A 13,779-nucleotide genomic window follows, 5' to 3' on the forward strand; every position below is an offset into this window, starting at 1 on the left:
GCGTGTGGTCTCATGTTTGTGTGTGTGTGTGTGTGTGTGTGTTTGTGTGTGTGTGTGTGTGTGTGCGTGCGTGCGTGCGTGCGTGCGTGCGTGCGTGCGTGCGTGCGTGTGTGTGTGTGTGTGCGTGTGTGTGTGCGTGTGTGTGTGCGTGGTCTCACGTTTGCAGAAGGGCTGTGTTCCAGACCAGGTGGCGTTGGGAAAGCACATCCTCTCAGCAGAGCCAATCAGCTCGTAACCCTCAGAGCAGCTGAACTGGACTTTACTGCGGATCCTGAAGTTACTCTCCTCCCTGCTGCCCTGCGACGGGGTGCCTGGGTCCCCACATGTCCCCTGGGAGTCACCTGCACACACACAGAGACACATGCCAGCCCCCATGCACACAGATACCCACATGCCAGCCCCCATGCACACAGATACCCACACGCCAGCCCCCATGCACACAGATACCCACACGCCAGCCCCCATGCACACAGAGACCCACATGCCAGCCCCCATGCAGGCACACAGGGAAAAGCAGAAGCATAGAAAGAGTTAAAAACACTGCTGTTGGCTCAGTCACAATGTTCCCAAGGCCATGGAAACACATCACAACCCTTTTTATCATTCAAACCAGCGAAGACACGTGACTCCACTCTGTCCCTTCTGCCCTTCCCTCATTCCCTCATTCTCTGTATGTGTAACCTTACAGAAAACCACCATGATTGCACACTGATTCTCCTCTCTCACTGATTCCCTCTCTCACCGATTCCCCTCTCTCACTGATTCCCCTCTCTCACCGATTCCCCTCTCTCACCGATTCCCCACCCTCCATCCCTCCCTCCCTCCCTCCCTCCCTCCCTCCCTCCCTCCCTCCTCCGTCAACGTAGCTCCTGGCTTGGTAGCCTTGGTCTGGGTCACAAACAGCACCCTATTCCCTATGTAGTGCACTCCATTTGACCAGGGCCCACAGTTGTGGTGCACTATATAGGGAATAGGGTGCCATTTGGGATGCACACTTGGTAGCCTTGCTATTCACCTGAGCCAGCCACACATCCTTCCCAGACAGACACACAGACAGACAGATGCTGAAGAGGAAATTCAAGTAAAGGAGGCCGTACAGCCAGGATCTAGGAGATAGGGGACTGAGTATGTGTGTTGGAGGCCGTACAGCCAGGATCTAGGAGATAGGGCACTGAATGTGTGTTGGAGGCTGTACAGCCAGGATCTAGGAGATAGGGGACTGTGCATGTGTGTTGGAGGCCGTACAGCCAGGATCTAGGAGATAGGGGACTGTGTATGTGTGTTGGAGGCCGTACAGCCAGGATCTAGGAGATAGGGGACTGAGTATGTGTGTTGGAGGCCGTACAGCCAGGATCTAGGAGATAGGGGACTATGTATGTGTGTTGGAGGCCGTACAGCCAGGATCTAGGAGATAGGGGACTATGTATGTGTGTTGGAGGCCGTACAGCCAGGATCTAGGAGATAGGGGACTGAGTATGTGTGTTGGAGGCCGTACAGCCAGGATCTAGGAGATAGGGGACTATGTATGTGTGTTGGAGGCCGTACAGCCAGGATCTAGGAGATAGGGGACTGAGTATGTGTGTTGGAGGTCGTACAGCCAGGATCTAGGAGATAGGGGACTGAGTATGTGTGTTGGAGGCCGTACAGCCAGGATCTAGGAGATAGAGGACTGAGTATGTGTGTTGGAGGCCCTACAGCCGGGATCTAGGAGATAGGGGACTGTGTATGTGTGTTGGAGGCCGTACAGCCAGGATCTAGGAGATAGGGGACTGTGTATGTGTGTTGGAGGCCGTACAGCCAGGATCTAGGAGATAGGGGACTGTGTATGTGTGTTGGAGGCCGTACAGCCAGGATCTAGGAGATAGGGCACTGAGTGTGTGTTGGAGGCTGTACAGCCAGGATCAATGAGATAGGGGACTGAGTATGTGTGTTGGAGGCCGTACAGCCAGGATCTAGGAAATAGGGGACTATGTATGTGTGTTGGAGGCCGTACAGCCAGGATCTAGGAGATAGGGGACTGAGTATGTGTGTTGGAGGCCGTACAGACAGGATCTAGGAGATAGGGGACTATGTATGTGTGTTGGAGGCCGTACAGCCAGGATCTAGGAGATAGGGGACTGAGTATGTGTGTTGGAGGCCGTACAGACAGGATCTAGGAGATAGGGGACTGTGTGTTTGTCTACGGCCATGACAGTAATCAGAGCTGTTATTGGGAGACAATACAGGGCGGTCCACTCCAAACAGTAACTCAGACGTAATGGAAGATCTGTCAGATGTCTCAAGTACATTGAGATACTTATGTCTCATCAGTAACAGATACATCTTGCTCTGATGCTACACATTATAGGGATGGAAAATACTGGAAAGTCACTTGGACACAAAATGCAATTGGTATCCATATACTGTATGATTCAATAACAATTGTTATCAAAAATGGAGTACAAGTGAGAAAAATATCCATAAATGTATCTATCATATCTATTTCTGTCATGTCCAGACAAATACCTAACATTTCCTTCCTTGTTCGTTCCATAAACAAGTAATAATTTATTAAACAATGTTACATTAGTACACTTGAGTCCTCCCCTTGCCCAAATCTAATTTAGCAGCAGCTTGACTGTGATCCCAAGCTTGAATGCAGCCGACACACACACACACACATACACACACACACAAACTGTACTGTAAGCAGTAGGCAGTCTACAGACAGGTAGGCAGTTGTGTCCCTGGCCATTCAGTATATAATGAATTATTTCTCTATGTCCCTGGCAGTGGTAGCCCAGGGGACAGATTAAAGTGGTTGCTATCTAATTAGCATAATAAAACAATCAAATAGCTAAATGATCCTTGGTATGACCTTCCTAAAACAATTCCATATAGCTTAGCAGAAGCTCCCCCCTGTATACCTCCCCCACTCAGCTCTCAGTAGGGAACTACAGTACTTTAAAGCTCTGAGCCGTGGAGGGTTATGCTATACCACTGGGATGTTAAAGGTCCACTTTGGGCAAGAAAAACGGTCCAACTCCACCCTTTTCTCAGTTTTCAAACAGAATGGGGTGTGCCTTTGGTGGTTCATTGATGTGTCATTTTGGTCATGCACACCGCGCCCGATGTAGCTAGTTCGTTAGCTAAGCTAGCCAGTGTAGCTAACCAGTAACTCCTCCAGATGTAGCTAGTTTGTTAGCTAAGCTAGCCACTGTAGCTAGCCAGTAACTCCTCCAGATGTAGCTAGTTTGTTAGCTAAGCTAGCCAGTGTAGCTAGCCAGTAACTCCTCCAGATGTAGCTATTTCGTTAGCTAAGCTAGCCAGTGTAGCTAGCCAGTAACTCCTCCAGAAGTAGCTAGTTCGTTGGCTAAGCTAGCCACTATAGCTAGCCAGTAACTCCTCCAGTATATGTTGACATCATTTCACAGGATTTGTTTTCAGACAGAAGCTGTAGAGATCGGAATGAAATGGCACTTCTGTAGCCAAATATCTTATTCATGTTTTTAAGCATTAAATGACCTGGCACGATGGTGTATTGATCAGTTATACAGTTTAAAGCCGTTATTTTAGCATTTTTTCGACCAAAGTCGACCATTAATATTATATAGATCTACCTAGTGTTCTATATCCCCTTGCCATAGACATGTATGACCATGAAAGCTGAAGTCAAGTGGGTAAGCTGCTTTTGAATGGGCATTGTTCTGTTTCACCTAGCTACATACCTAGCATATATATCCCAGCCCTAGTCACTATAGACATGTACAGTATGAACATGAAAGCTGGAGTCATATGGGTAAAGCTGCAGTTGAAAGGGCCTTGAGTGTCTTGGTTAGACATGTTCCTCTGGGGGTCCTACAGAGTAAGCCTCTTAAAACACACAGGGCGCAGGCAGATAGTTGCATTAGGGGACGCGCACACACACACACACACACACACACACACACACACACACACACACACACACACACACACACACACACACACACACACACACACACACACACACACACACATGTATTATAGTTCTAGTAGGACATTAGGGGTCACAAATAGTGTACACTTCTACATTTCCTAAGGTACAACCTGCTAGAGATACATGCTACTGATACAGCCTTCTTTACTAAGCAGAATACAGCCCCCACATATGATACCAGATGACAGTGTTCTAGGTAACGTGTGTGTGTGTCTGTTTGTGTGCCAACTGCCAAGTGTTTGTGTGTGTATGTGTGTGCCAAGTGTGTATGAGAATGTGTGGATGTGTGTTTGTGACTTTATTTATGAGTAAAACCTTTGTGTGTGTGTGTGTGTGTGTGTGCCCTTACAGAACCGTATGTGTGTGTGGATGCTCGGCGCATGCATGTGTCCCATGTTCCACCTCCTCTGTATCCCCCTGGCAGCAAGCGTCCCCCAGTGTGGGGGGGTTCAGGTTCCCAGGAGTGTGCTCCGTCAGGGAGAATGTGCTGACCAAGCTAGACTGGTGCTGTATTAGCTGTCTCATCTGAAGAGGCAGCGCTGAGACACAACATACCACCAGAGAGAGGGAGAGAGAGGGAGAGGGAGATGGGAGAGAGGGAGAGAGAGAGAGAGAGAGAGGGGAGAGAGAGAGGAAGAGAGAGAGAGGGAGGAGAGGGTTGGCTGTCACACACAGTGATACACAGCCAAAGCTCTAGACAGCTAGCAGACAGCCACAAAGTCACCACCAACACAACCGCTCCCCACCCGTCCCCTCTACCTCACGTGTCTCACACAGAGTATGGACATGGACACATCGGGGAACGGAGAACAGAGGGAGGTCAAAAGTAATCTCCCTGGTGTTATGTCACAAAGGGCGTCTCAAAGGTGCCTGTGACTTTGTGTTCGTCACAGAACTGCCTGAGTGATCGCTAGTCTCAAACAGAGAGCTTGTACTGTAGTCTCTTCATAAGAAACTGTAGCTCTATGCTCGCCGGTACAGGGGAATGAAAAGCTCTCTAGAATGCTAACTGGTCTCTTCAAATAACTATGTTCTTCATGCTAAAAGAAAGCTTGGCCAGGCAATAAGACAGAGCCTGTACCCCATCCCCTTCCCGCAACATGATATCACTTTTTATTTAGCAGACGCTCTTATCAGGAGCGACTTACAGTTCTTGAGTGCATACATTATTATTAAATATATATTTTCTATACTGGCCCCCCGTGGGAATCAAACCCACAACCCTGGCGTTGCAAGCGCCGTGCTCTACCAACTGAGCTACACGGGGCCCATCACCAATGTTTCACGGGCACCAAACGGCTCATAACCCCTCCCCACCACAGGATCTGAGTCCTAGAGCACTGGGTCCAGCCAACGCTTCAGCACCCCCGAGTAATTGGAGACACAGGGAGTACAGGTATTAACCTGGAGTGTCAATCAACCACTACATATACTAGACCAGCAGGCTATCAAGGACCATGCTCACTGACTCAGTCACTATTGGACAGGATGCCTAGCTATTGGACAGGGGGTCTAGCTAATTGGACAGGGGGTCTAGCTATTAGACAGGGGGTCAAGCTATTGGACAGGGGGTCTAGCTAATTGGACAAGGGGTCTAGCTAATTGGACAGGGGGTCTAGCTATTGGACAGGGGGTCTAGCTAATTGGACAGGAGGTCTAGCTATTGGACAGGGGGTCTAGCTATTGGACAGGATGCCTAGCTATTGGACAGGGGGTCTAGCTATTAGACAGGGGTTCTAGCTAATTGGACAGGGGGTCTAGCTATTGGACAGGATGCCAAGCTATTGGACAGGATGCCTAGCTATTGGACAGGATACCTAGCTAATTGGACAGGGGGTCTAGCTATTGGACAGGATGCCAAGCTATTGGACAGGATGCCTAGCTATTGGACAGGATACCTAGCTAATTGGACAGGGGGTCTAGCTATTGGACAGGGGATCTAGCTAATTTGACAGTTGGTCTAGCTAATTAGACAGGGGGTCTAGCTATTGGACAGGGGGTCTAGCTAATTGGACAGGGGGTCTTGCTAATTGGGCAGGGAATCTAGCTAATTGGACAGGGGGTCTAGCTAATTGGACAGGGGGTCTAGCTATTGGACAGGGGGTCTAGCTATTGGACAGGGGGTCTAGCTAATTGACAGGGGGTCTAGCTAATTGGACAGGGGGTCTAGCTAATTGGACAGGGGGTCTAGCTAATTGGACAGGGGGTCTAGCTAATTAGACAGGGGCTCTAGCTAATTAGACAGGGGGTCTAGCTAATTGGACAGAGGGTCTAGCTAATTGGACAGGGGGTCTAGCTAATTGGACAGGGGGTCTAGCTAATTGGACAGGGTGTCTAGCTAATTGGACAGGGGGTCTAGCTAATTAGACAGGGGGTCTAGCTAATTGACAGGGGTCTAGCTAATTAGACAGGGGGTCTAGCTAATTAGACAGGGGGTCTAGCTAATTGACAGGGGGTCTAGCTAATTGGACAGGGGGTCTAGCTATTAGACAGGGGGTCTAGCTAATTGGACAGGGGGTCTAGCTAATTGGACAGGGGGTCTAGCTAATTAGACAGGGGGTCTAGCTAATTAGACAGGGGGTCTAGCTAATTAGACAGGGAGTCTAGCTAATTGACAGGGGGTCTAGCTAATTAGACAGGGGTCTAGCAATTGGACAGGGGGTCTAGCTAATTAGACAGGGGGTCTAGCTAATTGGACAGGGGGTCTAGCTATTGGACAGGGGGTCTAGCTAATTGGACAGGGGGTCTTGCTAATTGGACAGGGGGTATAGCTAATTGGACAGGGGGTCTAGCCATTAGACAGGGGGTCTAGCTAATTGGACAGGGGGTCTAGCTATTGGACAGGGGGTCTAGCTAATTGGACAGGGGGTCTAGCTAATTGGACAGGGGGTCTAGCTAATTAGACAGGGGGTCTAGCTAATTAGACAGGGGGTCTAGCTAATTGGACAGAGGGTCTAGCTAATTGGACAGGGGGTCTAGCTAATTTACAGGGCGTCTAGCTAATTAGACAGGGGGTCTAGCTATTGGACAGGGGGTCTAGCTAATTGGACAGGGGGTCTAGCTAATTGGACAGGGGGTCTAGCTATTGGACAGGGGGTCTAGCTATTGGACAGGGGGTCTAGCTAATTAGACAGGTTGTCTAGCTAATTGGACAGGGGGTCTAGCTAATTGGACAGGGGGTCTATCTAATTGGACAGGGGGTCTAGCTAATTGGACAGGGGGTCTAGCTAATTTGACAGGGGGTCTAGCTAATTGGACAGGGGGTCTAGCTAATTGGACAGGGGTCTAGCTAATTGGACAGGGGGTCTAGCTAATTGGACAGGGGGTCTAGCTAATTAGACAGGGGGTCTAGCTAATTGACAGGGGGTCTAGCTAATTAGACAGGGGGTCTAGCTATTGGACAGGGGATCTAGCTAATTGGACAGGGGGTCTAGCTAATTGGACAGGGGGTCTAGCTAATTAGACAGGGGGTCTAGCTAATTGACAGGGGGTCTAGCTATTAGACAGGGGGTCTAGCTAATTGGACAGGGGGTCTAGCTATTGGACAGGGGGTCTAGCTAATTGGACAGGGGGTCTAGCTAATTGGACAGGGGGTCTAGCTAATTAGACAGGGGGTCTAGCTAATTAGACAGGGGGTCTAGCTATTGGACAGGGCGTCTAGCTAATTGGACAGGGCGTCTAGCTAATTGACATGGGGTCTAGCTAATTAGACAGGGGGTCTAGCAATTGGACAGGGGGTCTAGCTAATTGGACAGGGGGTCTAGCTAATTAGACAGGGGGTCTAGCTAATTGGACAGGGGGTCTAGGTAATTAGACAGGGGGTCTAGCTATTGGACAGGGGGTCTAGCTAATTGGACAGGGGGTCTTGCTAATTGGACAGGGGGTATAGCTAATTGGACAGGGGGTCTAGCCATTAGACAGGGGGTCTAGCTAATTGGACAGGGGGTCTAGCTATTGGACAGGGGGTCTAGCTAATTGGACAGGGGGTCTAGCTAATTGGACAGGGGGTCTAGCTAATTAGACAGGGGGTCTAGCTAATTAGACAGGGGGTCTAGCTAATTGGACAGAGGGTCTAGCTAATTGGACAGAGGGTCTAGCTAATTGGACAGGGGGTCTAGCTAATTTACAGGGGGTCTAGCTAATTAGACAGGGGGTCTAGCTATTGGACAGGGGGTCTAGCTAATTGGACAGGGGGTCTAGCTAATTGGACAGGGGGTCTAGCTATTGGACAGGGGGTCTAGCTATTGGACAGGGGGTCTAGCTAATTAGACAGGTTGTCTAGTTAATTGGACAGGGGGTCTAGCTAATTGGACAGGGGGTCTAGCTAATTGGACAGTGGGTCTAGCTAATTGGACAAGGGGTCTAGCTAATTGGACAGGGGGTCTAGCTATTGGACAGGGGGTCTAGCTAATTAGACAGGTTGTCTAGCTAATTTGACAGGGGGTCTAGCTAATTGGACAGGGGGTCTAGCTAATTGGACAGGGGGTCTAGCTAATTGGACAGGGGGTCTAGCTAATTGGACAGGGGGTCTAGCTAATTAGACAGGGGGTCTAGCTAATTGACAGGGGGTCTAGCTAATTAGACAGGGGGTCTAGCTATTGGACAGGGGATCTAGCTAATTGGACAGGGGGTCTAGCTAATTGGACAGGGGGTCTAGCTAATTGGACAGGGGGTCTAGCTAATTGACAGGGGGTCTAGCTATTAGACAGGGGGTCTAGCTAATTGGACAGGGGGTCTAGCTATTGGACAGGGGGTCTAGCTAATTGACAGGGGGTCTAGCTATTGGACAGGGGGTCTAGCTATTGGACAGGGGGTCTAGCTATTGGACAGGGGGTCTAGCTATTGGACAGGGGGTCTAGCTAATTGACAGGGGGTCTAGCTAATTGGATCACTGAGTGCTTGGGATTGCAGCGAAGGGCTCTACTCGCATTGTCCACCGGTTAGGAGGAGTGATACGGTTAGGAGGAGTGATACGGTTAGGAGGAGTGATACGGTTAGGAGGAGTGATACGGTTAGGAGGAGTGATACGGTTGAATAAAAAGACATGTTTTTATTGTTACATACACCTGATAGGTGCAGTGAAATGTGTTGTTTTACAGGGTCAGTCATAAAAGTATGACGGCCCTGGAGCAAATAAGGGTTTAGTGCCTTGCTCAAGGACACATCGACAGATTTTTCAAGTTGTCAGCTCGGGTATTTGAACCAGCAACCTTTCAGTTACTGGGCCAAGGCTCTAATCACTAGGCTACCTGCCGCCGACTTGCTGTCACCCTGCAATCTCCCTGCTGCCGGTTTATCCATTGCCCACTGGTTAGGAGAAGGGATATGGTCTTGTGATAACAAGATCTTACGGTTTGACCACATTTGACCACATTATGGTTTGTCCTTGTTTCTCCAAACAAGGTGTTTTGGACTGCCTGGGTTGCACTGCTGCTGTCGCCGGTGCCTCCGAATGGTTAAGTTAATGGTTTAGGTTTGGGATTGGGTTCAAACAAAACAATAAAAAATGAGTTCCTATCACTGGGATTGAACACACATCCCTCGGAGCCGGAGCTCGTGGCTTACACCCTAGCAAAACACCAGCTTACTTGATGGTAATAGCACTCATCGTTGCCCCTAGTGGATGGTTTTGAAGGCATCTACTGATGTCCTGAGTACCTGGACGGACTTCGAAGTGGATCTTCTGCGACCTGGCTGTTGTGATGGTGGGGGCTAGAGCACTGTGACTTACTCCCTACCCTGGGAGGTACCCTGGCCCATCTATGGAGGAGGGCAGTTACATCAGAAACTATGGAAGCGGAGGGTGCTGTGGTGAGATCTAACAGCATAAGGGTTAGGGTTAGGGCCTAGCATTTCCTGCCGATGAACACACACACAGTCACACGCATGCACACACACACACACACACACACTCACTCACACAAGTCCTCATTTGATCTACAGCTTTTCCCTAAAGAAGGCTTCTGTTGCTGGGGCTTAGAATCCTGCAGCTCACTAGAAGGCAAAACAAACTTGTAGGGCTCTGATTCAGAGCCAGGGGAATCCTAATGCTTCAGGGAAGTGAACAATATAATGTTTTAGAGAAAGAGAGAGACAGAGAGAGAGCGCGAGAGATTGAGACAGAGAGAGACAGAGAGAGAGAGACAGAGAGAGAGAGAGAGAGAGAGAGGAAGAGACAGAGAGAGAGAGCGAGAGAGAAAGGGCGAGATTGAGAGAGACAGAGAGAGAGAGAGAGAGAGAGAGAGAGAGAGAGAGAAGAGAGAGAGAGAGAGAGAGAGAGAGAGAGAGAGAGAGAGAGAGAGAGAGAGAGAGAGAGAGAGAGAGAGAGAGAGAGAGAGAGAGAGATTGAGAGAGACAGAGAGACAGGGAGACAGAGAGACAGAGAGAGAGAGAGAGAGAGACAGGGAGACAGAGAGAGAGAGAGAGAGAGAGAGAGAGAGAGAGAGAGAGAGAGCGAGAGAGAGAGAGAGAGAGAGAGAGAGAGAGAGAGAGAGAAATACTCCCATCTGCAACTCATGCCTTTCCATTTCTCTCTCCCTGGCTGTCTCTTTCTGGGTCAGCGCTCTCAGAAGGGAACAGGCAGCATACACTGTACAGAGGGGTTTGGGGAGGAGCTCTTTTATGGGTCACAGACAGTTAATGAAGGTTTAATGGATGAGCAGAGACCTAGAGCAGGTGAGTATATATGTGTGTGTGAAGGTGCTCTTTGTGCATCACTAAGTCTGCAGGAGTGCTAGTGTGCCGGCAAAATGAGACAAGTGGAGGAAGCATAGAGAGACCAGCAGCTGAGAGATACTGAGAGAGAACGCACACTGACACCCCAAATGATTAGCAAGCGTCATCTGTGTGCAAAACAGCTTGCGCCCAAAACAGAGAAACCCCCAAACACAGACAGACACGTCATTTAGCCTAATTAGAAGACTGAACACATGAAAAACTCAAGTCATCAGCACACTGCAGATAATCCTGCTAATTGTAGCTAAATAGGCTAATGACACTATATTATGTTTATTAAAATGTAACATAACAACATCCTGTCATATAAATGTTGATACTTTATAAATTAATAAATTTAAATTGATTTGATAGTACTTTTCTCCAGAGAGACACTAACAAAAACTAAATGAAGATAAATGGTATACTTTATCGCCATAAAATTGTTTTCTAGCATGGATCCTAAAAGTATTAACCATGATTTAGAGAGCCGTTGAGAGAGCTAGCATGGATCCTAAAAGTATTAACCATGATTTAGAGAGCCGTTGAGAAAGCTAGCATGGATCCTTAAAGGTATTAACCATGATTTAGAGAGCCGTTGAGAGAGCTAGCATGGATCCTAAAAGTATTAACCATGATTTAGAGAGCCATTGAGAGCTAGCATGGATCCTAAAAGTATTAACCACGATTTAGATAGCCGTTGAGAGAGCTAGCATGGATCCTAAAACTATTAACCATGATTCAGAGAGCCGTTGAGCGAGCTAGCATGGATCCTAAAAGTGTTAACCATGATTCAGAGAGCTGTTGAGAGAACTAGCATGGATCCTAAAAGTATTAACCATGATTTAGAGAGCCGTTGAGAAAGCTAGCATGGATCCTTAAAGGTATTAACCATGATTCAGAGAGCCGTTGAGAGAGCTAGCATAGATCCTAAAAGTATTAACCATGATTTAGAGAGCCATTGAGAGCTAGCATGGATCCTAAAAGTATTAACCATGATTTAGATAGCCGTTGAGAGAGCTAGCATGGATCCTAAAACTATTAACCATGATTCAGAGAGCCGTTGAGCGAGCTAGCATGGATCCTAAAAGTGTTAACCATGATTCAGAGAGCTGTTGAGAGAACTAGCATGGATCCTAAAAGTATTAACCATGATTCAGAGAGCCGTTGAGAGAACTAGCATGGATCCTAAAAGTATTAACCATGATTCAGAGAGCCGTTGAGAGAGGGAGAAGTACGCAAATAAATCGGCTCTAGTTTGTACTTGGTGCAAAATAGTTATTTCTTCCTCCTACTCTCCCCTCTTCACCACAACTCTCTCTCTCACCCACATCTCCTCTGGGAGTGTCACTTTCGCTCTCTCTCTCCCTCTCCCCTCTCTCTCAATTTCAATTTAAGGGCTTTATTGGCATGGGAAACGTGTGTTAACATTGCCAAAGCAAGTGAAGTAGATAGTAAACAAAAGTGAAATAAACAATAAATATTAACAGTAAACATCACTGAAACATTTCAAATGTCTCTCTCTCCTCTCTCTCTCTCTCTCTCTCTCTCTCCTCCTAATGCGTTCACACAACTCCGGTAGAAGAGGTGAGACTGTCAGCTTGTGTTCTCATATCTCTCAGCAGCATAGTCAGCTTTAGGCCCACTTCCTACACTGCCAGACTTTTCACAGTACTCAATAACAAAAATATGTTGATTCAACATCCAATTGTAAGGCAACCAGCTGCAATAGGATCCTTTTGGATGTTGAATCAGCATTAGGGTTAGGGTTCCCATATTGCTGAACTCTTCACACTATGATCAGTCCAGGTAGGACCAAGTAACAGGCTATGGCAGGGTGAGTTACAGGACAGGTAGGACCAAGTAACAGGCTATGGCAGGGTGAGTTACAGGACAGGTAGGACCAAGTAACAGGCTATGGCAGGGTGGGTTACAGGACAGGTAGGACCAAGTAACAGGCTATGGCAGGGTGGGTTACAGGACAGGTAGGACCAAGTAACAGGCTATGGCAGGGTGGGTTACAGGACAGGTAGGACCAAGTAACAGGCTATGGCAGGGTGAGTTACAGGACAGGTAGGACCAAGTAACAGGCTATGGCAGGGTGGGTTACAGGACAGGTAGGACCAAGTAACAGGCTATGGCAGGGTGGGTTACAGGACAGGTAGGACCAGGTAACAGGCTATGGCAGGGTGAGTTACAGGACAGGTAGGACCAAGTAACAGGCTATGGCAGGGTGAGTTACAGGACAGGTAGGACCAAGTAACAGGCTATGGCAGGGTGGGTTACAGGACAGGTAGGACCAAGTAACAGGCTATAGCAGGGTGGGTTACAGGACAGGTAGGACCAGGTAACAGGCTATGGCAGGGTGGGTTACAGGACAGGTAGGACCAAGTAACAGGCTATGGCAGGGTGGGTTACAGGACAGGTAGGACCAAGTAACAGGCTATGGCAGGGTGGGTTACAGGACAGGTAGGACCAAGTAACAGGCTATGGCAGGGTGGGTTACAGGACAGGTAGGACCAAGTAACAGGCTATGGCAGGGTGGGTTACAGGACAGGTAGGACCAAGTAACAGGCTATGGCAGGGTGGGTTATTAAAGAACAGATAGGACCCACTAACAGGCTATGGCAGAGCAGGTTAAAAGACAGGTTAGACTCACTAACAGGGTGATGCAGGGGAGGTTTTACACACTGCTAAACTCTTTAAACTACAGACAGTCTGTAACAGGGTGAGGGAGGGTGTGTACAAGCGCCAAAAGTCTTTAAGTAAAGAAAACTATGGAGGGAAGAGATGTACTACAGGGATAAGAAATCTTGTGCCAGTAATTTGCACTTCATGTGAAGTCCAATTCAAAACTATTTTAGACTTCTTCACTCAAACACCATCTTCTGTATTAAATGCATGTACCTGTGTCTCTCTCTATAGAAAGAGAGTATGTGTGAGAGAGAGAGAGATAGAGAGAGAGACAGAGAGAGAGAGACAGAGAGAGAGAGAGAGAGAGAGAGAGAGAGAGAGAGAGAGAGAGAGAGAGAGAGAGAGAGAGAGAGAGAGAGAGAGAGAGAGGAGGGGGAGACATAGAGAGAGAGAGAGAGAGAGAGAGAGGAGGG

The 13,779-nt window shown here is 48.3% G+C and overlaps 2 protein-coding genes across 3 annotated transcripts in view; both read right to left on the minus strand.

Moving 5' to 3' along the window:
* LOC311125099 (focal adhesion kinase 1-like) overlaps window positions 1–13,779 on the minus strand; it is a gene marked incomplete at its 5' end in the record, with an annotated part of 1,344,976 nt that overhangs the window by 166,729 nt on the left and 1,164,468 nt on the right. The gene's annotated exons all lie outside the window — the stretch shown is intronic.
* LOC311110282 (CUB and sushi domain-containing protein 3-like) overlaps window positions 1–13,779 on the minus strand; it is a gene marked incomplete at its 3' end in the record, with an annotated part of 541,145 nt that overhangs the window by 86,104 nt on the left and 441,262 nt on the right. The window contains 1 exon segment of the mRNA XM_084152993.1: window positions 159–341. Within this exon segment, the coding sequence (XP_084009119.1) occupies window positions 159–341 (183 nt within the window).

The sequence above is a fragment of the Coregonus lavaretus genome, assembly GCF_964263955.1.
Source record: "Coregonus lavaretus genome assembly, chromosome: 3".
NCBI classification, from domain to species: Eukaryota; Metazoa; Chordata; class Actinopteri; order Salmoniformes; family Salmonidae; genus Coregonus; species Coregonus lavaretus.